At 39.7% G+C, this 27,275-nt stretch overlaps 3 protein-coding genes across 7 annotated transcripts in view; 2 read left to right on the top strand and 1 right to left on the bottom strand.

Annotated features, from left to right (window-relative positions):
- LOC115335759 (small integral membrane protein 10-like protein 2A) lies at positions 1-16,057 on the top strand. 5 transcript variants are annotated; one of them, XR_003921522.2, is made up of 4 exons: positions 1-403; positions 12,023-12,087; positions 13,189-13,286; positions 14,909-16,057. XR_003921522.2 is itself a non-coding variant. In XM_030001912.2 (3 exons), exons 1-2 carry the CDS (start codon positions 32-34, stop codon positions 12,056-12,058), a joined length of 408 nt encoding a protein of 135 aa, XP_029857772.1. In that variant the 5' UTR covers positions 1-31; the 3' UTR covers positions 12,059-12,087; positions 14,909-16,057. The 5 variants fall into 5 exon arrangements, 2 of the variants coding, with proteins under 2 accessions (XP_029857772.1, XP_029857773.1); XR_003921523.2 differs by having other exon boundaries at positions 13,158-13,286; XM_030001912.2 differs by lacking the exon at positions 13,189-13,286.
- On the bottom strand, positions 12,379-24,279 carry LOC115335970 (potassium/sodium hyperpolarization-activated cyclic nucleotide-gated channel 2-like). The gene is made up of 3 exons (XM_030002371.2): positions 23,853-24,279; positions 23,151-23,248; positions 12,379-13,972 (listed from the first exon to the last, which is right to left on the bottom strand). Exons 1-3 carry the CDS (start codon positions 24,277-24,279, stop codon positions 13,841-13,843), a joined length of 657 nt encoding a protein of 218 aa, XP_029858231.1. The 3' UTR covers positions 12,379-13,840.
- Positions 24,135-27,275, top strand: part of CYTH3 (cytohesin 3) — a 52,977-nt gene continuing 49,836 nt past the window's right edge. The window contains exon 1 of the mRNA XM_030001904.2: positions 24,135-24,308. Coding sequence (XP_029857764.1) covers positions 24,278-24,308 — 31 coding nt within the window. The 5' untranslated portion in view covers positions 24,135-24,277. The remainder of the gene's footprint in view (positions 24,309-27,275) is intronic.

The following is a 27,275-nucleotide window of genomic DNA, read 5'->3' as shown; positions in this document are numbered from 1 at the left end:
CCGCCCGCTGCCCCGCCCTTCCCCTCTAGTCATGCGCAGCGGGGAGAGGCGAAGGGGAGGGCCGTCTCGCGCGTCCGCCGTGAGGCGTCGGGATTACGCACGTCCGCACGTCGTCACGGCGGAGGGCTCCTCCCCGCTGGCGACACCCACCGCCGGGCGCGGGGAGGGGGCGGCTGCGGGGCCCGGGCGGCGCGGCGGGGCCGCGGGCGGGGGGTATATGGCGGCGGTTCTGTCCGCCCTGGCTGCCAGGCTCTCCCAGTCGGCCGCGGCCAGGTCCTACGGGGTGTTCTGCAAGGGGCTGACCAGGACCCTCCTCATCTTCTTCGACCTGGCCTGGAAGCTCCGCATCAACTTCCCCTACCTCTACATCGTCGCCTCCATGATGCTCAACGTGCGGCTGCAGGTGGGGGCTGGCGGGTTCGGGGGAGGGCTCGCGTCGGGTTGCCGGAGGCGGCGGCTCGGCAGCCGCTGTCGCTTCTCCCCCGGGTAACGGCAGAGCGCGGTCGGAGGCGTTGCGTGCCCGGCCCTGGGCTGGGGCGGGGGGAGGCCGTCGCGCTGCCTTGTGTCACCGAGGAGACGTCGGTGGGGCTCCGCGGGGCTGCGGTCCGCGCCGGGGACGCGCCTTTGCCCGGGTGGAGGTGGAAGCGTCCCCTCACGTTGCTCGCTCTGGACGTTAGCGGCGAACGCGCCGCTGTCTCGTCAGGTCCAGCCGCGTTGCTAAGCCGTAGTGAACCTAAAGACAGCCAATAAATTGTGAATGTGTGCGCTGCGACGGTACGCTCTTGGCAGCCTGCAAGGAGCTAGTAGAATAACTTCCTTCGCCAGTTTGTTTGGTGTTTTTTTTTTTTTAAGTCATGAATAAACGTAGCAGGGAAGATGTAGAGGCAGTTTCAAATAATAATGTCGTTGCGTGAAAATGACAGTTCAGATTTAACTTGCGTCTGTCCTGTCTCGAGCCTGTTTTCCACAAAACCTGGAACTCCCTTTGCCCTAAAGACATTGGGAGCTCTCGCTCTTTGTAGGGTTAAAGTTTCATTGGTTTTGTGATGAAATGAAAGCTTTGCTTTTAACTGGCAACAGAAGCAGGCTATGGACTGTCACAGCAAACCTCTGTTCTAGCCAAAGATTGGACACTTTCTTTCTCCTCATAAACGTAGCTGTAATGAAAGTTTTGACATCTGGCTAGTGGCCAAGTGCTGAAAGACAAGTCTGGTTGCAGTTTGTGGCTTGTAAAAGGTAAGTTGGAATGGGAAGAGGTCAAAATGTGGCGTCTCATATTTTTATTTCTGGGACTCGTCCTACAGTTCTGAAGCTGGAAATTGAGCCACGCTGCCAGGAGTTGTGCACGTAGCTTAGTAACCTTGGTGGCTAAAAATGCCTTGCCTTTGCTTGTTATCTGTGTTGGTACATAATAGTTCTCTTGTAAAAACATCAGCTTGTCATTTGATTACAATCTAGCTAATACCCTCTAACTATGCTGGTGCAGCCAGTCTGACCAGTTCCCTTTGGGAAGCTGTGCATGGTACATTGTTGATTTCCAGTGTTGTGTGTCTGATTTCAGCATGCACTTCCGTTTACAGAAAGATTAATATTTGCCTTTCATTTTAAGCCTGTAATCAGTTACCATCTGCATTTCTATTGGTTAAAGAAAATGGTACTGTTATGCAGCAGATCTCTCTAGCTGCTCATTTGCTGACTCACTTTGATGCCTGTTAGCAAAAGAGAGTTTGTAGCAGATTAAACTGAAACTACAGAAGAAAGTTTATATTTGAGTATACTTCCTACCCCTTTGGATGTGCTCAAGCAGCCTGGAGGCAGACTTGTCTGTTTGGACTGTTAATTTCTGCAGTTGGGTTATTATTTTTCTTTATGGTAAAGATTTTTTTTTTTTATTTTTCTATATACTGGGCACCAAGAAACTAGGATATTACTGTAATTACTTCCTGCATTCTTTCTCTTTAGGTCCATATTGAGATCCACTGACTTGTGACTTGGTGTGCTGCTTGCACTGTATGCTGCAACTAGAGTCAATCACACTCTTCTCCAAATTCAGCCTGTCGTGAAACAGCAAAGCTATGCTCGTCTTCTCTAGGACTATGAAGAAAGAAGATTTAAACCAGAAACGAGTATGTGACAGTGGCCCAGATCATCACGAGGCAGCAGCTCACCTGACACACATGCATTCCGTGTTGAACAATTCTCAAAATCATAGTAGCAGTTTACAAGAATTATTTTATTTTAACACCAGGAATTGTTCTCTCCTTAACACTATACCTCTGCCTTCTATTGGCAATGAAATGCCTCTGAGTTTGAGTGAATCAGCAGAGAGGAACTCAAGTGCAGCTGCTCCTTGGAAGGATTCATTTCATCTGCGTTTTTCTTCTGGGAAAGACAGTCTTGATAGGGTTTCTCACTGCGTTAATAGTATTTCAGTAATGGGCTCGTTGGAGAAAGCTTGTAGTTTTGCTGGAGACTTTAGCTCATGCTGTCCGGGAGACAACTTTGTATGTTTTGCACACCTCTGGCTGGGAAGTTTGCAGTATAATAAACAACTGCAGTTTCTGGAATTAGAAACGAGCAGTAGCAAAGAGAATGAATCGCAGCTTGCATTTCTTAAAGAGTTGGAGCTTGGTGGACTTCCTGATCTCTCTTCTATTCCTGTTGCCTCACTGAACGAATATGCTGTGGGACTCTTAAACAACCAGAAACCATGTTTTTGTCTTTGTTACTTAAATCTTGTATCTTCAGAGCAAACACTTGGATACAAGCAAATGCTTTCAAATATACAATATGTGACTAATGATTTTCACACCATACAGCTAGTAATTTCTGTTCTAGCTTTTGCACTAGCAGGTCTCTGGTATGCAGTAGTGAAGGTAAAGAAGTACTAAGATTTTAATAATTACTATTTTTAACATTAATAGAAACTTAATTAACTATATAACAGAGACAAGGTTACAGTTCAGGTTTTAGTGAGAAGTAGACAGCTAAAGTAAAAATTATACTTGTGTAATTGCTAGCAAAACTGGCTGTTGGAAGAATAGGGACGTTTTTTGTAAGGAATATCTACATCTGAGTGGAAAGAACTTAATCTCAAAACTCTTTGGGACTTCTGCAGGTCTGCTGTAACACTAGGCTAGAACCCAATTTGTTTAGCACAGATCCTTTGTTTTCTTTAGGGTTTGTATTAGCGGAGTGTTCTGGCTACTATTTACAACCATTTCCAATGAAACTGTTTCTTGTAAAATTGAATTCCTCCTCTGAATCCAACAGTAACTAATGTATCAGTCCTTAAAACACTTTGAACTGGAAAGCTGTTGGAAGGGTGGGCTTCAATACAGCATAATTTTCAGCAGTGTTTCTTTTCAAGGATGGTACTGCTCTAATTTAAACAATATCTCATGAGATTTATTGTGCTACAACAGGCACTATAAACAATTTTCTAAGAGAATGTTTTCTTTCCTTGAAAAGGTGATTGTTATCACTGAAGCATAGTAATAATTTCTGGGCCTGTTGACTTTGGCTTTGGAACAGACTTCTGACAACGGGGTTTGGCAAAGAATGGAGCAAGAATGTTGGAATCAATAGAGCTGCTTGTGAATAAGGATTTGCAGGAATAGGCTCCTGTGGGTACTTAAGTGGAGAAACTCATTGTGCAGTAGGTCAAAGTTTGAACTCAGTGTCCAAAAGTCTCAACAAGAGAGTTGGTGTAGGTGGGCTTAATGTGCTCTAGGGGCTTGCCTAAAGAGGGAGGTATTGATATGGTGAGTTAGGATGCATTTTCAGCTCACCCTTCACTCTGAGTTAGAAGTGAGGACTTGATGCAGAGTAAAGTCATGCCAGTGATTCACACACCAAGTATCCTTTTTGCTAGCTACCTTACTTCATTTTGGAAAGAGAGTAAGTGATGTTGCATTTAGTTTGAACTGAATTCACCTGGAAGGCCAGTAGAGTTTTCTAATGTGGTGTTTATTTGGGTGTTAGCACACTTGTGTAGAGAAGTCCTTGATTATGAAGACAAGATGCCGGTTGTCAGTGTTACAGGGAGAAATGCTGGAAATTTTTTAACCTTATTTGAGTGCTGGAAGTAAGATATACTACTTTTTGTGTTAAATGATATGTTGTGTTTTTATTATCCCCATTGGTTGGCTATTTCTTCTGGATGTTAGAAGAGATAAAAAGCCATTTACTTCAATTTAGAAAATAACTTTTTCCCTGGTGTGTACTTTTTATTAATTGTTTAACTTATAGATTTTGACCACATGATTACCTGTTACAAAATTACCAAAGGCCTCAAAATAATAATGGATTACATATTGTAAGTAATTATTTTGACAGCAATAGTTTCCTCTTAGTCAAGCCGTTCATACTATTGCCTCCCATCTCCACTGCTGCAGTTTATCACCCTTGCAGTGGTATTAACACAAGTGTTTGTGGATCAAGATTGCTGAAGTGATGTGGATCTGAAGCCCCAAAACACCAGAAACAAAGACACTTCTCCAAAAGTCAGTGGCTTATTTGAGTTACGGTGTTAAGCTGTTGTCTGCATACAGCTTGACCCAAACAGACACTTGGCAGAGCTGAGGGTAGAGGAATGAAGGTGGGGAGAGGTTGCAGCCTGTGTAAGCTGGCTTGATTGCTAAAGAAAACATTGTGCAACTGCATCTTAATCTCTGTAACTAGCTATATAGGTAAAGAAATACTCTTTCCCTGTGTGGTGAGCTTTTTTAAGTTGCACATAAACACAATCCTGCATCTGCAAATGAGTGCTTGAACTTCCTGTATAAAGAAATGATTGACACAGTTGTACCTGTAGTTGTTACTTAAGACCTTGTCCATTCAGCTGAAGGGTTTGGCCAGAAGATCCTCTACTCTGCTGTACGTCATTTGGGAACCACATATTTGGGGAACCATAGTTACATAGAACAGAAACTTGCAGGCGATATTGTCGGGTTAATAGGCAAGAGGAGTAGCTAAAAGCATAAAAGCATTAATCCAGTTTTTAATGCACCTATTCTTTGTGGTGATTTTAAAGGCGGGGGGGAAGGAGGGCAAAATGAAACATGAGAGAAACCACCTGTAAATTAGAATTTAAATGTGTGTACAGTGGGGTGCCAAGGGTTGTCTCTTTATTGATGACAAGCCTATGCAGGAGGGGATCTTGGAATGTTGAATCATGTTATGTATCACAGTCCTGCTAATCCAGTCCTGTTTTAAGCAAAATTTGCTTTGAGTGAGTGGCCTTTAATCACTTATTACAGGAACACTTTAAATACAATACAGCTAAGCGAAATTATGGAATTTTTTTGTATTATATGTATATTGAACATAAGATATATAAAGAGTATGTCTTAAGTGAGTGGATTTAATCCATTTTGAGATAGTTTATGTACCTTGCCTTGGATTTTATTGCTTAAAACCTAAAAGGTAACTTTTGAACTTGAACATTCCTTCTGAAATTCAAATAAAGTATAGTTTGGTATGTTAAAATCTCACATAATATACTGCACTTTAAGCTTGTGGAGGCCATAAATTGAAAGCACTGTTCTTGCACTAATAGAACTGTTTGACTGGTGGTGGTGACAATGCTCAAATGGCTTTTACTGTGTGTGGGGAGAATAGTGAACCAGAAGGATGGCAATCCTTTGAAACTGTATATAAATCAAACACTGTATGGTTTAGGCCACTGTTCTCTTCCTACAGATGTTTTGATATTAACTCATCTCAAAAGATGGAAAGGTGTCTCAGCCAAGCCAGTTGGTATGGAGTTTTGTGGCTTCAATAAGTCAGATGTGGAAAGCTTTTCTGAGTACATGTGCTGTTAGGGCCGAGACTGTCTTGGATGATTATTACAGTACAGAAGAATAACACGTTTAGTAGAGGTAAGGGACCTTTATACTGAACCGGCAGTTGCCTTCTTATTTCCAGTTCCTCTCTCATCTTGGTCTTCTGTTGGTGTTCAAAAGGGGTATTTCTAAGCAAAATGTCAGCGTTCTTCTAAACAACTCGTGCTTTCTAAAATTCCATTGATCGTTGTCCAGATCCTTCCTGCACTACGTAGCAGAGAGTTCTATTTCTGCCATTAGAAAACAAATTAAGTAAGAAAATATTCAATATTTAGAGAATTGCCTAGTAGTTTCCCATAAATGTACACTTGAGTGGAAATTTACTATATGGTGTACTGCTTTGAAAAAGAAAATATACTTTAAAATGTGTGCGCACAGAGCTCTGCATGTAGATAAGAAGTGTTTTATCACAGTATGATGTTGGAATGCATATGCAAATGCTTATTTACTTTCTGCCATTACAATGCAAAATGCAGTAGAGATGGTGGTGTACTTCTCAGTGTGATATTAGCTAGTGCAATCTTAGAAATCATGTGTGCATCATCATGTACCATGAGACAGTTTTATCTGTAGACATTTTTTAGCCTTTTGCTTTTTCAGTGTTGGGTTTTTTTTTGTTTTGTTTGTTTGGGGTTTGGTGTTTCATTTTTTGGGGGTGTGTTTTGGTGTTTTTGTTGTTGTGTGTTTTTTTTTTTTTTTTTTTTTTTTAGGACTGTGAAGACTGCACTTTCTTAAACTTTGCCAAAGTTTGCTTTCTTTCTCCATTTTTCCTCCCTTGCCCCTCCTTATAGGTATACACACACACTTTTAATTCTTGGAAGCAGCAAGCCTGTACGTACTCTCCTCATATATCATCTTATTGTCAAGTTATTCCTTTTGTTTTTATGGCCTGGTCTTACCTATATTTTCCTTCTCTTTCTTCTCCATCATTTCTCAGCATAGGCATATGCTGATATTCTGTTCCATTTCAGAAACAATCCCCTGTAATTAATTACGCATAACAAATTGACAGAAACCATGTAGAGATGTAAGCATCCATAGTCTGTCATTAGGGTGTATGGCAAGTGGTATATCTGACAGAGCAATAGGTAGTCAACGTGACATATTTCTGCTTTTTCCCTTCAAAACAGCTGCTTTGATTAAAATGTAATATTTAATTTGAATTTGTAGTACCTATGTCAGCTGAGAATTGTAGCTAGAATTTGGGGCTTATCAAACACATTGAGGTCAAAACTTAAGAAACAGTCACACTAGCTTCAATGCTCTTCAGGTTTTTAAGTTATTAGTACAACTTTCTGAAAAATTCACATGAATGTACTTGTAATATTTTGAAACTTTTTTCTAAGAGCGCATAGAATAAAATGTGTTCTGACACTTGTTTCTGTGATGCACAGTCAGTAACTGGGGAAAAAAGAACTTTTTAGGATTTCTTAAAAATATTTGTGATGAATCCCCTTTCAGTATCTCAGACTACAAAGCCTCTAATCCTCAAGGAAGAGCTGCATTAGATAGAACTTTGAAATAAACAACTTGTTGCCTATGAAAATACTAATATTTATGATCAGCTCACATACTTAAATACAAGGACATAGATTATCAATCTGCTGATGGTGTGAAAACAAGAAAAATGTGGAAGTGCTAGAATAATGCTATCCTTTACCACCCTGCACTAAGTAAATCCTATTGGTGTGTACTTTGAAACTAATCCTGTATTGCCTTCCAAAATCTCAATTATCTTAGTCTTTTTGGAATTGGTGATACAAGATTCAGACCAAGTAGATGGTTATTTCACTGTTAATGATGAAATGAATTTAAAAGCTGAAACATTTTAGAAAATGGCCTGAGGGACTTCCAGAAAGAAAATCTGCCTTGAAAAGATCCAGTTTATTTCTGTGATCTCAATATTTTTATAGTCTGTTTTGCAAATCTCTTTTCTTCCTTCTTTGTGGAAGATCTGTATCAACGTGACAGCAAAAATGGTTAAAACCCAAACTTGTAGAAGTATCAGTGTTCTTTAATTTTCTATTTGTAGTCAATTTTGCCTATTATCACATATAAGGATACCTAGAAGTAATTTAAGCTTTTGTTCTTAAAAGTAGGTAAATCTAATGCTTAGTGCCTGATTCATCACTTGAAGTTGCATGTTCCATGAACTTTCTTGAAAATGGGTTCTGCTACCTGCTGGTGACTAACACTAATCTTAAATGCTGACACTTAATACTTCCTCTAAACTGTGATGTTATCCATGCAGAACAATTTTAGTCTATGGCCTTGGTCTTTGGCCCTAATTTTTTTTTTTTTTTTTTCAATGTGGGAGATGGAGAAGGCTGGCACAAACCATTCTTGTTTGTTCCAGAGAAAGATGTTTACAACTTTGTATGTATTTTAGAAATTTATTGTAACACTTTTTAACTTGTGAGAGGAGTTTCCATAGTAAACTTGAAACCTCTTGTCCTAATGAGGTGAATACAGACTTTTGAGTAATACAGAGTGCTATCTAAGCTTCCAGAAGCTGTTGGTTGTGATGCTGCTCACTTACACCACAGGAGGGAGTTAAACAGCAGTCTTTTAAATATTTTCAGTTATGGCATCATTTTTTCTTAGTACAGTGCATTTCAGTTTCTAAATACACTGACTTTGACTTGTCTTATGGATTGTCACTGCAAATAGGTTAATGTACAAAATCAATACACAGTGGTAATGTATTGTAACTGTTTACAATTGAACTCTGAGTACCAGTTGATGGGTTTTATCAAGCTATTTAAAAACAGAAATAAAAATCTTTTAAAAAATGATCTTTTGTCTGTGCTCAGCAAAAGAGCTAGTCTTGGTGCTTCTCATTCCAATTTTTCACTGTATAACTTGTACAGGTGTAGTTAAAGATACCATGTTTCTGACAATATAAAGTCAGACAGTGAGTGGCTTCTTCAGAGATACAATGTGAGATGTGTGTTTACTGAATACCAAACAAATTTAAAACCTGTGTGAGAATAAAAGGGCTAAATGCCTTATGCTTGGCCTTGGAAATCTGGTATCTGAGCTCTAGGTTACCTTAATCATGTTAGCCACCAATATTCATTAATTGGCATTCTTTTTACACATTTTTTTTTTATTTTATTTTATTCACACACCTTAACAAACCAGTTACATTCAATGTAATTCCAAGGTATTTCCTAACTAACTAGCTCTAATCTTGCAAAATAATTTCATTTTAGAAGGGGAAAGCAAACCATGCTAATTATGTAGAACGGCCATAGCAACTCTCTTGCATAAGTCAGGATAACATTGCTGGATGTTTCTCTTCAGGGTTAAAATCACCTTAGTATTAACAGATATGTCAGACCTCTTGTTTTTGTTGAATAAAATATTCACATTAAAGGAGTGGAATAAACATGTATCCTCTGCTTAATGTTGAGCATTAAAAAACACGAAAAAAAGAAAACCCTTAGTTTTCACATCTCTCTTCTGAAAGTTGCTAGCAGCTGACTTTTTGATTCTAGACTCAAAAAGACATAATTAACTTAAAGTTTTTGTTCGATCTCAGGGTCCCTTGATGCCACAAGTGATACGTTTTCAGGAAGTATGTTGTTATTTGCTGTACTTATTCTGAAAAGAAATTGTATTGACAACCCTGAAGAAAAGGCTGATATCTTGAGTACAAAATTAATGTGTACTATTTTTCTTAATGATGAATGCTGAGAGCATCTTTCCCCTCAAAACATGCATTTAAACAGAAAAAAAGAAGGGGGGCAGGGGGAAAGGAAATTGAATGTAATCATCTAATAATGTCTGTGAAGTTTTGGCACGTGGTTAGACATCCATAGTTAAGAAAGTGCTATCAGTGCGCTCTCTGCACTTCACTGTAGATTACTCATTGCTTCCAGAATTCGCATGGTACATGCTGAAGTAATAGTTTCTAATCTCTCTGGCTGCCCACAATGTTCTGGCCAATCCACTGTGACAGTGATGTGATCTAGCCTTAATTACTCATTTTGTCATCACTTTCAGATGGTTTATTAGTAGTTTTATATATATTTTTATATAAATGGGCATGACACCTGCAGTACATGGGGAACCTCAAGGAACTCAGAGTACTAATTACCAAATAAACTCAGGAACAGACATGCTACCACATGCATATCCAAATCTCTTCCTATTAGGATTTGAAGTGGTTTGAAGTTGGATTCAAGCTGGTGGCCTATGACTTTGTGGTAGTCTGTGTTTATCTCGTATTACAGAATTCTATGAGACCATCTCATCTGTACAGGAGCCCAAATTTCCTCTGTGCAAATCTGAGATTGCCAGAGGAACCTTTTTGCAGTTTAGACACATCACAATATTTACCTCTTCAGTATGTTTCTAGCTGTTGCCTTTTCTGGCAGATATGATAGCAGCTTAAAATTAAAAAAACAAAACCTCAAACCAAACACAAATACCAAGGATTCTGCTGAAGATACTAACATTTCTTAAGGAGACAATTTTTTAAAAGTAGATAGGGTGCTTTCTTTTTTAATGGAAGGTAAAATATCGGATGGAGGTCTTGTTATCAAGAACTGTGGTGTGCTTGTAAAAAGCATGTTCTAAGTCTCTTGAGCGTTAGGAAGTGCTATGTCTATTTGTTATCACAAGTATTTTCGAGACATATCAAAATACTCCCTTATTTATCTTTAAACTCATAATTCAAAGAAAAGAAAAAAAAAATCCAAACACATTTTGGAATTCTTTCAGGTATTATGCATTGTTAAAAGTATTCCCAGGGGCAAAGGACCAAAACCAACACAGAAGTCAAATGCTCACCTCTTGCTCACTGAACAAAAACCAGCAGCAATGACAAGCAGCATGTTTTTGATGCCCTTTTTTTTTTTTGGGGGGGGGGGGGGCGCTAGTGGCTGGAGCTTTTAATCACTTTAGCTGGAAGTTATTCGCAAATAACCTTTCTGAGCTCAGTAATCCTGTCTGGCTTCGTATAGTAAAAAGATCTTTTCTACAGGAGAGAGTCCTAAATCGCTTTTCACATCTTAGCCTTGTATTTCAGGTATTGCACACTGACTGCTAGCATGTATGACCTGCTCCAGAGTTAGAATAGTTACAGTATTTCCAATTTCAGGCCTTTGCTCCCCTCCTTCGATATAAAAGCATTTAAGATTTAAAAAAAACAACAACAACTGTTTTTATACTGTATATAAGCACCTTTCTAAGGGCTTGCTTGTACACCTTCAGGTGTCTGTCATTTTAGGTCAGATTTGTAGATGTTGAATTTTCTATCAATCAGGCTGAAAATCAGAGACTACCAGAAAAAAATAGATTTACTTGTAAACACAGAATGAAAATTCAAATCTTTTTCAAAGTTGGACAGCCGCCTTTTATCTTCTGTTCCCTCTAGCTGCTTTCTGAGTGAGAACATCTGTACAGACTATAGCAGATTTCGAGTCCCTCACTTTGATATACGGTGTGTGTTCCCAACAATCTGTTGCTTAAAATAAAAGCTGTCTGGTCTGTGTTGTCGCTGTCAAACATCATTTTCAGAGCTGTTCCTCACATTTTCTTTCTGGTTTATAATCATTCATTTGCAGTTGATAACTGTATCTTCTGATTTCTTCCTATTTAGCTAATTTACTTACTTGCCAATGCCAGCAAGCTAGAAGTCTGTAGAGAGTTTCATCACTGGATGTTTTGTTATGGTCAGTTCATCAAGCTTCTTCACTACTTGCTCAATTTACAGTTAATTCTAATATATTTTCATAAAGCATCCATAAGGCATTGTAGCTGTTCCTGAATGGATTATTTAGCAGTTTCTCTTTCCTCACATAGGAAGTGTTTTTTCTGAAGGCCCCTATTGAAACAGCATTGTCCAAAGGTTTGATTCCATTTTGTATCTTGCTATTGTTACAATAGTTAATATAAAAGAATGCATCTATCAGTGAAAATACCTCTAGTAGACCTTTGTTACTCACATGCGCTTGTTAAATCCAGCAGCTGATCTGCCTGGGAGGGAACTGCACTTCTGCCTCCTAGCAGATATTCTAGCTGTGATAAATAATGACATACCCAAGATGACTCTTCTCAACCTAACATACAAAACTTAAGAGGTAAGGAATAAACTCAGGGGAACAAAACCAAAGACCAACCAAGAAAAAAAAAGTGCTTTGAACGTATTCTTGGTTTAATTTTGATAGGTCATTTTGCCAGAAACATGGGATGAGAAGATGTGAACTACAACTTGAGACAAGAGGCAACATAGGTATGATCTGATTTTCCTTTATAACAGGAACTCTGTCAAATAGTTCAGATCCCATGGAGGGGGTGGGGTTAAATAAGGACTGCAAATGGGCTCAGAGGAAATAAAAAAGCGCAAGTGTTTTACATCCATCTTATGGAAAAGGAAAATTACACTTTTACTGTTTTTCCCGCAGAGTTATTTCTGTTGTCCTTCCAGTCCTACATACGCTTTATGAAAATGCTGAACTAGAAGCTGAAATAGTCCATTAAAAATGTGGAGAAAGCAAGCAAGGTTTTGGGTTTGTTTTTTTACATTTCAAAAAGTGTAATCAATAAGAAAAGAAATCTGATAGTAGGATTTATCTGTTTAAGTGACTTAAAGTGGTTTTAGTAGAACAAATCACAGCTTCAATCCTGTAATCCAATCACACAAGATCAGTACTGATGTCTAGCCTTGTTGACTTAATCAGAGCTCTGTAAGCATGAGGGTCTCCCTATGTGAACCAAACCACAAGGTCTGGACTTCTGTGTTTTATGTGAATATCCTTACAGTTAGGCCAAATTAAAAGTCCAGGTGTACTGACAGTAGAGTCAATGTGAATCTTCCCAGCAATTCAAATGGAGACAATGCCATGTTCCTGAAGTGCTTTGAAATTCATTGCATACTTTCCAAATACTGTACTCCTCGTAGAAAAACAATCTTAAAATGTGAGTGTATTATATTGAAACAAAGAGTCAGCATTTACCAACTGAGAAGTACAAAATAAAATACACAATGTCCAAAGTTACAGCATACTGGATGGTCTTCTAAAATAGAGAAAACTCCTAGGAATTCCAGTTTATAAAATGGTGTAATTTGCTACTTTATTTGAATGATTAAATTGCTAACAGCTTTTGCTAAGAATTTTTACATAGCTTTAGTTACTATTGGTTTTTAATCTTAGATATTCTCACATGAACTGCACAAAGTCATTGTTAACCAGGTTATTACAGCTTTTTATGCAAAGTAAGTGTAACTTTGGTGTTTTGTTCCTGGAGTATTAAATTTTAATTTTTTTGTCCCTCGACTACAGGTCCTTCACCTGCAATAAGCTCGCTCTTGCATTACTTTGTTTAAATTCAGCTGCTTGATGTTGATGCTGCAGTTAAAGCAATAGAAGCTTAATATTTTTATCTACTACTAATGATCAAGAAAATATATTGGACTATCTTCTTGAAATGGTGAGTTAATGAAGTCACACAAAATTACATTAATTAGGAAGTCCTTACAAGAAATTAGGCTGTTAGAAGAAATGGGTATGAAAAAATATTTTCAGAGCTCTTTTTCTTTTCACAGTTTAAATCACAACAAATTCTGCTTTCAAATTAATCTGACAAACATTGTTATGTTGTAATAATTTCTTGTTATGGTAAGGAAGAATCCACAATCAGTTTCTCCCAGTTATTCTAAAGGGTGTTGCGACTGACACACACATCAGCAGAGTAGTAATAGAGTGTCTCCTTGCAATTTCCACTTGCAACAGAAGACATCCCAACTAACAGTAAATTAAATAATTCAGGGAGAATTTTACATGACATTGTTTTAATTTGCTGTTATTACCAGTGGCGTTATTAAAGAAGTACTACAGAAGTGCTAAACAATTACTGATTGTTAGAAGGGGAGGAGAAATTATTTTAATCAGGCAGACTCCAAACTCAGAGGTGGAGTCTGCATCTAAACTTTTGCTAACGGGCTCCGTAAGGAAATCAAAAAAGAGTTCCCATTATTCAACCAATTACTGAATGTGAGTAGACATGCCTCTGGTCAAAACTGGACTGAAACCAATGTAGTATATCCACACCAGCTTTGTAGCAGCCTTCAGAGTCTTTTGCTCATCATACTCCCAGCATACCTCTAATCTTGTCATCTAGAGATAAAAGACCATTTCATTAACATAAAATATGAAATTGTAGTTTTCTGACTGCATGTATATAACCATATATAAATGTTTACATATAAACATACACATGCAAAAGTATCTTTGGTTGTTTAGCTCAAGAATAAATTTCTGCTTAAGTGCTTTCCATTAATGATAAAAAGTCCAGTAGCAAAGAATGGAAACACATCCCTAAGTGCTACATTAAGCATGGTAAAAGCACACCTTTATTTTCTGTTGTATTATTCTGGAATTAACATGGATCTTTCAAAATCCCAGTGTGATAAAGATACTGCTTTACTCATTCCTATTGCCTACAGTCAGCATTCTAGAATGTTTAATTGATTAGCAGTTTAGATTTCTGAGAAGACTGCTTTATCTGCATTTATCTGTCATTACTTACAGTTTCATAATCTAATAAAAAGAGTATTATCTTGTTTCTAAGAGTTTCAAGACAGCCTTTGTTTATTTTAGCTGAAGACTATGAAGATGACTTTATCTCTTTTTAACTCATATATGTATATCTCAGCTTTACTAAAACAGAATGAAATACAACATTTATAGAAAGGAGGGCTTTGTATAAATTATGCAGAAAGTCCATACCATTTCAGGAAAAAGCAGCAGCTAGAAAAAGAACTGCCAGACCACTGTTCTTCATAAAGAGTACATCTGGAAATTCCATAGAAGCAATCAGGACACTGAAGATTCAAATGCCTAAAAATACTTCATGGAATGATTTAATCTATGAAGGAGATAACCATTCCTGTCAACAAGTTAAAAAAGGTTTTCACTGTGAGAGAATGAGACATTATTTAAGAATACAAATAGTACTCAGATAACAGTCTATTTATCTTGCAAATGTGATGAAGATGTTGAAACAATTAGCTGTTTGTTTTAATTGTAGTTATCTGCCATCTTGTTTTTCAGGTTTGGAGTCTTCCATACATGCTGAGTTCTGGAAAAGCCTTACAGATGGGAATAAAGAGCAAGGGCATGATTTTGTTAGTCATGAGAATTTAGCTGTGCTCATTATCCATCTTCTACTGAAATGGTTTCTCCTCCAGCAGGAATACCAGAATGCAGGCCTTACCAGGCCAGAGAGGAGAAAACATCCTTGCAGAAAAGAATTAATTTGTTTTCAGCTGGTACAATAACTGAACTAAATATCCCAGATTCTCATGCTTTTGAAGTGTTCTCAGTCAACAGCAGATTTAAAAAACTTTTATGTGAAAAGTCTTTCAGGTATAAATGTACTGTTACTTCCTAAAGCTTTTGATTTTTCCCCACAAACATATAAGGAAATGGAGAATATATTCTGTTAAAAAAAAAACAAAAACTTTATCCAGTGTGAAAACGTTGAGCAGTACGCATTTACTTGAGTAGCTCTGCAGATTAAAATTGTGCAGTAGATATTTTAAATGTGAATCATTTTTCTATAATACATGCTTTAATAGTTCTGCTATTTTGAAAACAAAAGATTTGCTTTCAAAATATATCGTCACCATCTCTGTTTAATTTTGGCTATTTGGAAATTTTCTGCATCCTGCTGAATGGCACACCTGATGCAGACATCCTTAGAGGAGACCTTGCATCTGTACAGCTGAGATTTCTGGTATTTGAAAATATATTGAAGCTTTTAAAGATACACATTAAAAAAGGAAACAAAAAAGGTTTAATTGAATTACTTTATAGGACATTACTTTTTCAAATGTGTCTATTTTGTACACTAAGTCAATTTTTTTTTACATTACATTGCTTGTTTTATCTGAAGCATGGCAATTTGCCAACCTTAGCTTTTAGTGATAAATTCTGCTATACAAAGCAGAAGTTTTTATATCTGAGGCCATTTCCTTCTGCTATTTTATCATCTTCCTGGTTTTGTCTGTTTTCAATAAATGCCTTTGTATTTTCACATCTTTTATATGCATGTATACACAGATCCTTTCCTCTGTATTAAAACTGATAGTTGCAAGTTGGTAAGGATAAAAAAGACAGACCGTTGACTTCAATTTCATCGCACTAATATACTACATGGATGCTTTTATATTACAGTATTAAAAAGTCTTAACATATTAATATTAACAGTATTTCCTGAATTTGGGAGTGGGGTGGGGAGGCAGGGGTTGATGTTTCATAACAAGGTTTTAAAATGGAAATAATTTCTGGGTACAGCTATATTCGAGTACTACAGATTGACACAGGGAGGCTGGGTTCTCACAGTGAAAATGCGTTATTTTAAAGCATCTCAAATTTAAGCATATTGAAATTTAAAATCTGAAAAGAAATCATGGTGGAGGCCAAACATGTCTCCTTTATCTGCCCCAGGAGGTCGAATATTTCTGCCTGAGGAGAAAAATCTAGAAAACTCAGCAGTAAGGAGAAGCCACAGAGATCCCTCCATACTCAGTGGAACCCAAAGAAACCTGAGGGAAAGGAGCACTGAATTAGGGGTGGTCAGAGGAGAAGAATGAGATTGGAGGAAAGAAGTTAAAGTTGCAATGCAGCAAACTGGAGAAAAGCTTTTGGAACTTACAAGAAAGAGAAGCTGTCCCTGATGTCACTGCCCATTTTAGCAGTCTGTCATGAATTCCTCTTTCCCACAAAAAACTGTTACTAAGGATGTCGGCTGAAAATCATCATGTACTAATCTTTTTATGAAGCTGTTTTTGTTGTTGTTCTGTAGACCTATTGTTCTTTTACAATTATATTAGTAGACTAAAAATAACAAGGGCAGTTCTATCAGACTTAAATTACAAGTTTGTTTCTTAAGAATTATTATTTTATACTGTGCTGATTGAGATCACAGAAATCCTTTTCTGACCACAGAGGTATAAGGTACCAAATTCATCCTTCATGTAACTGCACTGAGGTAAATGGAGTTACATAAGGAATTAATTTGACCTGTCTCCTCCATTTCCTTGGAAAAATTCTTTGTTTTAGCACTTGCCAAGTTTTAACTTTGACTCTCCCTTGCTTAGAGACAGTTTTTCTTTCTTTAAGACTATAAAGAGAAATACAGCAGGAAAAAGATAATTAAGGTGAAGATCTGCTTTTTAAATTGAAAGAGCACTTCAATTATCGTAAGAGAATACCAACCCCTTTTTGTTTTGGTATAGAAGCATATGGGATTATTCTAACATACATAAGGATATGAAAGGAATAAAATAGTATGTACAGCCATGAGAGGGAAAGGATTTAAGTGATGTTTTTCTGCCTTAGGCCCCATGTTTTTCTTTCTAACTGCAGCAGTTGGAATAAATAGGGACCTTTCTTGGTTAGAGACAGTAAGAATTTAAAATATTACACATCACCTTTTAACAAAGAATCACCTCCCCTTTTCACCTGGACTCAGCAGGAGCTAAGTATTCAAAAATAACCTACAAGACAAGCTGAAGGCATACTCTCACCAGTATACAACTGCAATTTCATGATACAATAAATTTAATTTTTGGATGGCGACATGGCACAAAATTCTTTGTACAAATTCAACTCACCAGTATGAAGTTATTTAAAAAACAAAATCCTCACAAAACAAGGAGTGAAGAGTGGTTTTACTCCTGATGATTTTATGTTAGGGTTGCTATCATCTGTCTTCCTGCTGCTGGTATAAAACCAGGATAAAGCTTGGTCTAAACACTGTAACTCATAGCTGGCTAATCTTGACAGAAATGCAATTACATGCTCATATTTGATCTTGATCGATTTAATACCATTAGATGATCTAGTATTGCACAGATCAGACATTAACAAGCATGTACGTCTGACTACAGGCACAGTTTGAGAAGGGCTGAGCATGAGGGATCAGAAAGTGAAATTGATGGAGAGTCTGTGGTTCAGAGTAAGGTCAGAATTATGCAGGGATATTGTCCCCACCGACAAAATAACTACCCAGCAGCCTGCCTTCCTTCATTCCACACCATCTGTGTATCACAGTCTACCAATGCTGCAATTCTGCCAATGCAACTGTTTGTGGGACCAGAGTGTGAACTTAATCAATGGAATAATTCTGGTTAAAAATGATTAGTTTAGACAGAACTTTTAAAATCTGGATTAAGTGATCTGATTTACAGCGTGGCTTCACAAACGGTTGCATGAACAGCTGAGAGGGCACTAAAAGTCACAATCATTAGTTGCCAGTTCCTGCTTCTGTCTAAATTTATGGTTCCATATTTATTAAACCCAGATTTGTGCACTGCTGACTAGCCCGCAGCAAGATTTGAGCCAGCTCATGTGGAGATATGCAATTGCACTTCAGATGCTCACTGGTGAATCAACAAGAGCACCTGGTCTAACCCTCCTAACACTGTATGTCACGAGGGAGTCCAGCTTGTCACTTGGCTGCCATACGTACCGTGGGATGCCAGCCCTGATACACTGTGGAGTTGTTTAAGAAGGCTTCTCTGGGCAGGGAGGAGGAAGGAACTGTGGGGGCTTCCCCTGTTATCAGCACTACTACAATAAATCCCTCAACTGCTGCCATATGCATGCAGCTAGAGCAGGACTCATGTACGGTTTGCAGCCCAGCTACAGCTCCCAGTGTAGGATGAAATAGGAATTTCAAATTCCCAGGCCTTGGTGAGACTGGAGAGTGGCATGCAATAATACATTGAACCATCGCAAACTGGAGTTAGCCAGCAGAGGTGAATTCACAGACTGGCTACTTCTCAGGGTGGGAACAGAGTTGGGCCTTAATCAGTGCACTCTCCTTTAAGAATTACTTTACATCAAGCTCTTTCATTTTCCTGAGATAGAAAAACCCTCTCAAGCTTCATGCAAAATTCCACTCATGATCTGTTTCAGCCCATGTCCTTTGAATCCAAGTCCTCTTTTTCTGTTATTTTAGGCACAGCTTTCATGCCAGAAAGCATCCTGTTTGTGTCTAGTACTATGCATAATTAATACAGGTAGAACAAGTTCTAATGCAAAGTATATTTTGGATCATAAGTATTACAGAGTTGGTGGACCCCCACAGTTTTTAATGCATTTGGTTTTCCTCACTGGGACATTCTGGTGTTCTTCACTCAGTGACTCACCAGTGGCCCTATCGGTGTTACAGAATGGAAACAAGCACTGACTTCCAAAACCAGTAATATTTGATGCTAGTAGATTAAGCTTATTTAGAAGTCTTAAAAAAACAACCAACCTCAAAATATGTCAAGAATTGGAATTTGAAATAAGCTGCAAATAAAATTCTGGATGTGATTTAAAAGTCCATCTGGAGAAAAACCCATGCAGAATTCTTAGAAGAGAGGCATTTTTAACTTTCTGGGTTTTGACTATTTTAAGGGAATGAGCTTCCTATCCATACAAAAAAGCACCATTCATAAAAGATGCTTGCCTTGCTAAGCTTCAGCTTTGATGTTCTCCAAAGCAATATAAAATACTTGCACGTACAATTTTTTTGGACTAAATGAAAGGTGCAGGCACTTTTGAAACCGTTAAGACAACCAGCAAACAGGATTTTCTATAAATGTGTTTTTCCAGCTGAGACAAATATGATATGTGTGACAGCATAAACATTTTAAGAAACAATACATGGCTAAAACCCGTCTGCCAGACAGAGGAAGTCAAAGAGTTTGCCTTAGGGGTTTAAGAATACCAGATTATTCAAGTACTGATAAATAAAAAGGAAAAAAAAAAAAAAAAAAAAAAAAAAAAAAGACATGATGATGGACTAAGACCTTCCTGCCTGGAAACTATTAGGCAATGCTTCTTGAAAAATAAAAATTGATTGTCTAGATTTGAAATAAAAGTATTCTTTAATACAATGGCTGAGCATCGATGACAGTGATTCTGACTATCAACAAGGTATTGTCTTAGGAACTGTAATGCTCGCACCATTTTTCTAAAAATGTGAGCATCTAAGTGAGCAGGTAGTAAAATCAACCAAATAAATCTAGTTTACAAAATGTTGCACAACATCTGTATTCTTCAAGATGTATCTATATTCTTTGAGATATATCCATAGTCTTTAAGATAAGTCTATATTCTTTAAGAATGTATTCTTAAGACTGTACAGATGTTTGTGTCTCTAAGATTAACTGTTCTCCTTAAGGGTAAGTATAAAATCCTTCTTACCAAATCTAACAGAACTCACAATAAGCCAGACTTGCAAGCTGGTGATGTCTTGACTGAACGCATGAAATGGGAATACCTGCATGCAGGATGACTACCTCCTTAAATAAGATTTCAAAGATTCTTTCTTCCTTCCAACGGTAAGGTGCATTATTCCATCTCCCTGTGTCTGATACTGACATCTAGTCTAATGGCACAACGGCAGTTACTTTATTTCTTTCGGCATTGAGAAAATTCAGAATTGTATTTCTTGTCTTTGAATACAAGGTTACTATCTACTTCCCAATTCCTATTCATGTAATGAACATCGTCCTAACTCATGCTTTTGATCAGAAATAAGAAGTTTTCAAAATCTATCATCACAAAATGGAATTTTACATCACTGAAACATTTGCATTACTGAAAGAGGAAACTTACCAAAGTAAGATTAAGCTTATTTCTTTCTACAGGTAAACTGAAGATGAATAATGAAGATGTTTTTTCAGAATTTCCATTAACCAATAAAGAGCAATCCAGAAAAAAGGGAATCCACTCTTGCTGAGAAAAAGATCTGATAACGGACAGGACTTTCCTACTCTTGAATTATTTGATTATTAAAAAAAAAAAAAAAAAGAAAAGAAAAAAGGGAGGGGTAAAGATTAATTTTCATTTTCATTCACTACTGGTTGGAATCTGGTTCAAATTGAAACCCATAGAAATGGCTTAATATTTAACGAGCAGTTTAGACCACAAAAATGTGATGGAAGGGATTCAGTTGTCTTCACTGACTCTCTGTGTAGGGACAAATGTCGTAACAGATGCGCTCCTGACCCCTTAAAATAAAAAATGACATGATAAATTGCTACTTAGTGGAAACTGAATCAAAACAGATACTAAACTATCCAAAGAGAAGAAAAAAAGACAAAGCATGTTACCTGAAAATTCAGCAAATAACCACATTTATCACTAAGGAATCAAACCTGTCAACAGCAGGTTTTGGAGAAAGCCAAATTTTCCCCTAAAAATAATTTAAACAGACCAGCTATTAGACTATTATTTACACAAATGATAGACTATGAAGTTCTTCCAACACAGAAGGTTACATTTGTGGATATAAAACTGGCAAAACATACTTGTGGTAAAAATAGAGTTATGACTACAGAAGGGACTGCTAAAAAAAAAAAAAAAGATCAAGCAATCTTTAGAAAACTGTTGATTGAAACCCTATTAATACGGAGAGAAAAATAAAATTCATACATATATCAAAACAGAAGAACGATCAAACTTCCAGAAAACCAAGCAGATGCAAAAGAATTACTCACATGAGCAGGAAATCATTTATTGGAGTGTATCCTAAAACTTGCCAAGATTGTAACCTGTCTTGCTACCTGGCATCTTTGTTGGTAAGGAACCACCCAGTATTTAATGACAGTAGCATTGTTACTGTTGAATTACCAAAAACTATAGTGTAGTTCTGCTACGGTAGAACTACTATAGCTATGATGTAGAACTATGACTGTAATTCTTCAGTTGATTTTGTACATTTTCAAAAAATCTTTTCCTGACATAGTTAGGTTTATAGCCAGACATGAGACTTATTTTTATACGCAGGAAAATGAGACAACAAGGTAAAAGTTTTGATCTTAAAAGTTTCTCTCACACATCTCACCTTAAGATTAAACACCAAGTAAGCACCTTGTACACATAAATAACAGTTTTATGCCTAGAATGCTTGTAGGATCAGGCCCATGCAGAAGTAAGTCCATTTATAATATACACAGTATGTGTGAAAATTTCAAGTTTTAAGGAATATCTGCCATCATTTCAGAGACATACAGCCTTGAAGAAGACACTATAATTTCAATACTCTTTCGTACTATGTATCATTAATAAGTAATCCTACTAAAACAGGACTGGAAAGAACAGATTTTCCTTGAGAGGGTATTGAATGACATACATTTCAAAGTTACAGAGTAAGCTACGTATTCAATAATACAAAATACTGAAAATTTAACTGTTTACTCAAGTTAATAATGAAGTTACAATAAAGAATGTTTTGCTTATCTCACAAATTTGGAATTGTCTGATTTCACCACGAGGTTTATATAAAATATCCCAACTGATCGCTTATAACTAGGACAGACTTTTTTCATATCTTGCTTGCATCACAAAATAATTTTTATCTTTGCTATTAATTTGGAGAATTTTAAAACCTTGTATTGCTTCCATGAAGTCAACAGGAATTTTGCATTGTACTGGTGGTAGGACTGTTCTCCACAGCTCACCCTTCTCTGCTATTAGAATTAGTGATTGGGCTATGTTTTCTTTTGCACTAGAATTTTCCTTATAGCAAAAGTATATTAAGTTAGGAAGGAGGGAAGGAGGGAAAAAAGATGATACTGACAAATGAAAACAACAAAAGAAATGAATATATTTTATATAAAGGTGTAAAACAACACAGATGAAAGTAAACAATCTGTGATCAATTATAAAATTGGAATTTTTCTCATGAACCAGATTCCCCTCTAATGTAAATTAAGTTTGCTCAATGTGCAAAAATATTCAAAGCCCACTGTCAGTTCATCTGCATTCAGACTTATTTTAAAACCATCCTGTAATTGCACTTTATTGACACACATTTCAAAATAAATCTCTTACCAAGGTAATGGTTCTGTTTTATGTAATCATATCCCTTTCATACACTAACTTACTAAACTTAAAACAATGTTGAATTTAAAATATGAAAAGAGGAGTGCTTTAAAGGTTTGTGATGTTTATGAGTTGTAGATGAGGTAAAACACTTTGTCACCACAGCAGCTGTCAGAGCCAAACCTCGGCTCTCAGCAAAATGGGCTGTAATAACCACCTATTAGCCGTGGTGTCAAGAGGTGAGTGCTCCCGCCACAGCTTCCTAGACGGTGTTCTGTCCCATGCCAGCCTACATGAGGAAAATGAAAAACCCGATATTTTCCTGTTGGCTGACCCTTTCCTCCCACAGCTTCCTTTCCGAGTAAAATTTTGACACCAAAGGTTTTAAAAAAATAAGAGGGTTGGTGCCAAGGAAGGAAGGAAGGAAGGAAGGAAGAGTGGTCTGTGCCAGCACACTTCTGCTTACCTTTACGGACTTTGGAGGCTGCTGATAGCCCAACTCCCGTGGTATCTCACTGAAGATCTTTACTGAGAACTTAAGAAATCCCACAGATACTTTGACTTCTAGGGCAGTAAGCAGGCAAATCCTTTCTGTTACCAACACAGACAATACACACCGGCACAAACCCCTGCGCTGCATACGGGGAACAGTCCCATTTATACACCAGGCTCCTCACGACCCCTGCGGCAGGGGAAGCACCCAGCACCCCTCTAGCGCCGGACCGGACCCAAGGAGCAAGGAAGACTCAGCAGAAAACATGCAGAAACATCATACGCCTCGGGCTCCTTTTCGGATACTTCAACCCACCCCGTCCCCCTTCACGACGCGGTTCCAGACCAGCCTTCCTGTCACCCCCCGCCCCTTCCCCTGCCCCTGGACCCCTCCAAAAGAGCCAGCGGCTCTGCAGACATTTTCTGGCTACCGCAGACCCCGAGAGACAACCCCCACCGACACGAAACCCGACTGACTCGACGGCTCCCCTCAGCCCCTCCTACCGTCGCCGCCGGGCTGCTCCCCGGCGGGCGCCCCGCAGGCCAGGCTCCTCCCGCCCCGCGACCGCCGCCCTCGCCCCCTTCCCGCCGCTGGCAACCCGCCCGCCCGCGACAACCCACGGGGAACTCGTTTTAGGGGCCTCAACGCTGCCAGGCCGCGCCGCGCGAAACCTGCCGGGGAAGGAACACCGAAAAAGGCGGAGAGGCGGGAAGGAGGCAGGCTCCCCTCTCCGGGCCCGCTCCGCCGCCGCGGGGCACGGCCGGGGAGCTGCCGCCCCCTGAGGGGAGGAGGCAGCACGGCGGTGGCCGGCGACCCTGTGGCGGCGGGGGGGGTGGCGGCGCAGGGCCGGCCGGGCCTGCCTTCCCCCCTCCGCCCCTCCGCGGGTCACATGAGAGGGGCGGGCGGCTGGGCCGAGGCGGCGGCTGCCGCCGGGACTGAGGCAGGGCTGGGCGGAGAGGGACGGGGCAGAGGAGCGCGGCGGCGGTAGAGGCGGAGGAGGAGGAAAAGGAGAAGCGGCCGCGAGGCGCCGAGCGAGTGGAGTGAACCCCGGGCCTCCCTCAGCCGCGGCCGTTGCGGAGCGCCTTGCCTGCGGCCCTAACATGGACGAAGAGGGCGGCGGAGGTGGCGGCGGTGAGTGGCGGCGCTTGTGCGGCGGGGGGGAGGACGACGACGACGGGACGGGACGGGGACGCGGCCCCTCACCTGGCCGTGAGGAAGGCGCGCTCGCTGCCGGGGCGCCCCGCTCCCGGGCCGGTGTGTGTGTGTGTGTGGGGGGGGGGGCTCTGGGGGTCGCGGCTTGCCCGCCTCAGAGGCCGTGACATTTGCTCCCGCCGCGCCCTTCTCCTCCGCGCGGAGCTGCCCGCCGCTGCTGTGCCCCCGGCGTGTCCGTCTCTCCCCCCCCCTCCCCGGGGCGCTGAGGGGCCAACCCGAGCGGAGCGACTGTAGCGGCGAGTAACGAGCAGCTCCCCGGCGGCCGGGAGCGGAGGAGCGTCGCGGCGGGGGCTGGCGCTTTCGCCGGCGGCCACAATGGGGGCTCTGTGCCCCGCGGCGGGCGCCCCCGCGCCCGGGAAGGGTCAGGTGGGGGGGGGGGGAGGGCGTGAGGCGGGTTTGCGGCGGCTCGGAGGGGGTTCGGGCACAAAGGGGGGCGGGCAGGGGAGGGCAGGGCAGGGGGGTCCCCGTCCCCCCGCTGCGGTGACAGCCCCGCGACATCGCTGCGCTCCCGGCGTGCAGCTGCTCGTCTGCTGGGGAGAGGGAAAGGGGGGGGGGGGGGGGGAGAAAAGAAAAAAGTGTGTGTTTGGCAGCGTACGAGCAGTGAAAAGAATAATTAAGCTTTGCGAGGGCTCTGTTTGTGTGTGTCATCTTAATGGAGGCTCGGTGATAATCACGGGGCGGTTCATCCAGTTTAAACAAGGTGAACTGTTTCTGAAGGCAGGGGTGTTAATGCTACTTTTAGAAAATCCGGACTCGCATCTTGGGGGAGCTTTTATTTTTAATTTTTATCTTTCGGAGACCGGCTTGCGCACCGCCCCAGTTTGAGGCAGTGCAGACTTGCAACTCGCTTCCCTCCTTTAATTTATAATGTGTTTTGTGAGTGCGTGTGTAAAGCTGCTGCCTGAAATAACCAGTTCTTGTGTATCATCAGCGATAATGGTGGCTGAGGAGTAGCTGGTCCTGCCTTGGGGCAGAGGGATTGACTGAATGGACTGCCCTATATTCTCTGTGTCTGTGACTGTGTCGGTGGTGGTGGTGTAGAATGAAGTGATGAGGATGTATCTTAAACAAAATGCTAAACATACTGTGTTTGAATGCATTGGCTGATTTCTAAATAGGTAAAGTAAGGGCTAAGCCTTGTATGATTAATAGTTGCACGGTGCTTGCTAATTCTAAATATAATTACCCAGAACTCGGAAATCAAGTGGGTGTGGTGTTTGTTTTGACAACTCAAAAAAAAAAAAAAAAAGCTGGGATGAATCAGAAAATAATTCTTCAAGCCGTTGTCTGGAAGTGTGGCCATTTCTCAGCAGGCATTTCTGCTCATTTTGTCAGTGATAGACTCAACTCTTTTAAGAAAAAAAAAATCTGAAAAAGGAAAACAAAAGACAAAACAAGCCAGTCCTGAAAAGTTATTATTCAAAACAGTTGAACACTGTAATTGTAAAGAGCAGAAAGCTCATTCAACTCAAAATATGTTATTTTCACAGTATTATGGACTTGCATCTGTAGTTAAGGGAAATGACATGCTTGTTATTGGCACTAACCCTGTGTAATATAGTCCTTAATCACATGCAAGATGTAAACTAGAAAGTGGATGTGTTGCTGAATCAATCTTTCATGAGGCATTAAGCATTTTAAAGTTGGATTTTCATGGGAGGAAAAGTACTCAGGACCTTGGGAGGAGACTGTCTATATTTAGCTAAAGGCTGGTTCTATAGGTGAAGTCAGATTTTTACCTAGCATGCAAGTGAAACTATTCTTTTATTTATAACTTCATGTCACATTAATGAACATGTTGCTTTTTTGGGGTCAAATTACAGTATAGTTTATGTTCATCCTTACTTGGCTTTATTGTAAACAACTGTAGACTAATAAGACTGGAAATTTTTTTGCAACCAGTTTTACACTGGCTTCTTGTGAGTATTGCACTTTTTTCTTGAACAGAGATCCAGTCTGGCTTTTTCTTATGGACTGCTGTCAGTTTGGAACACCAGGATTAGTTAGGTCATTTCCAGCTAATGAACTGGTATTCTGACTTGAAAGTAAATTTAGAATTTTTTTAAAATTTTTTTAACAATAGTAAGCATGTAGAAAGTGTGGATTTGGCAACCAATTTAAAAGTCCTTTATTGCCACTGAGTTGTGAGACTTGTGGGGTACAAGGGGAGTCTGACCAGGGCAGTATAGTGTTTTGAACCTCTGCAGGACATTTGCAATCCTCAAAAAAAAAATGACATTGAGTGGGACGCTTATAGAGATAAGCATATCGCCGTGCACAGGTACTTTAGGAAGTATGCAAAATTATTTGAGGACTGCACAGGATCACCCTAATTAGAGACTTGAACTAGATAAACATCTAAATATCTAGGACATTAAACTGTGATTCAGAAGGTAAACTGCTATTCCCAGTTCAGTTCTGCCTGCTGCCCTGCTCTTCAGTTTAATTTGCATCCTATGCTTCAGTTCCCTTATTTGTCAAATGGGGTCAGTTGTTTTACCACCTCTGATAAAAACTGTGAATGAAAACAGAGCTGTGTAACGTTAGGATTTATTATTTTAGAAGCACTTGATGGAAGAGAAATGTTAATGAAGGGAATTGTTCTTAGTACTGCTTTCTCTTTTGTATGTGGAGCCCTAAATAGGGGCATGCATTTATATTATACAATCCACTTATGCACAAGCCTCCCATTGATTTCAGCAGAGGCTCTGTGCATGGATTATTGATGTGATATGATCCGAGTCAGTTGGTGTTTGTCTCAACCTTCTTTTGTGTTCTGATTAAAATATCTCTGTGGTTCACTTAATCCAGGAAATTTCTCCTCCCTCTCCTCACTTGGTTTAAAAACTGCATCTTTTGTGATTTGACGGAAGCTTTTCTTGCATG

The sequence above is a fragment of the Aquila chrysaetos genome, chromosome 25, assembly GCF_900496995.4.
Source record: "Aquila chrysaetos chrysaetos chromosome 25, bAquChr1.4, whole genome shotgun sequence".
NCBI classification, from domain to species: Eukaryota; Metazoa; Chordata; class Aves; order Accipitriformes; family Accipitridae; genus Aquila; species Aquila chrysaetos.
The sequence above is the reverse complement of the archived record's forward strand: the minus strand, read 5'-3'. Positions and strand labels throughout refer to the sequence as shown.

Excerpts from the sequence above, each read along its gene's own strand:
- LOC115335970 (XM_030002371.2), bottom strand. The coding sequence starts at position 24,279 with ATGTTAGGGCCGCAGGCAAGGCGCTCCGCAACGGCCGCGGCTGAGGGA. Across the intron at positions 23,249-23,852 it reads TTTTCGGTGTTCCTTCCCCG|AAGTCAAAGTATCTGTGGGA; the intron begins GCAGGTTTCGCG and ends TTACTGCCCTAG. Across the intron at positions 13,973-23,150 it reads AGCCTCCAAAGTCCGTAAAG|ATGACAAGATTAGAGGTATG; the intron begins GTAAGCAGAAGT and ends TTTTATCTCTAG.
- LOC115335759 (XM_030001912.2), top strand. The coding sequence starts at position 32 with ATGCGCAGCGGGGAGAGGCGAAGGGGAGGGCCGTCTCGCGCGTCCGCC. Across the intron at positions 404-12,022 it reads TGCTCAACGTGCGGCTGCAG|GTCATTTTGCCAGAAACATG; the intron begins GTGGGGGCTGGC and ends TAATTTTGATAG.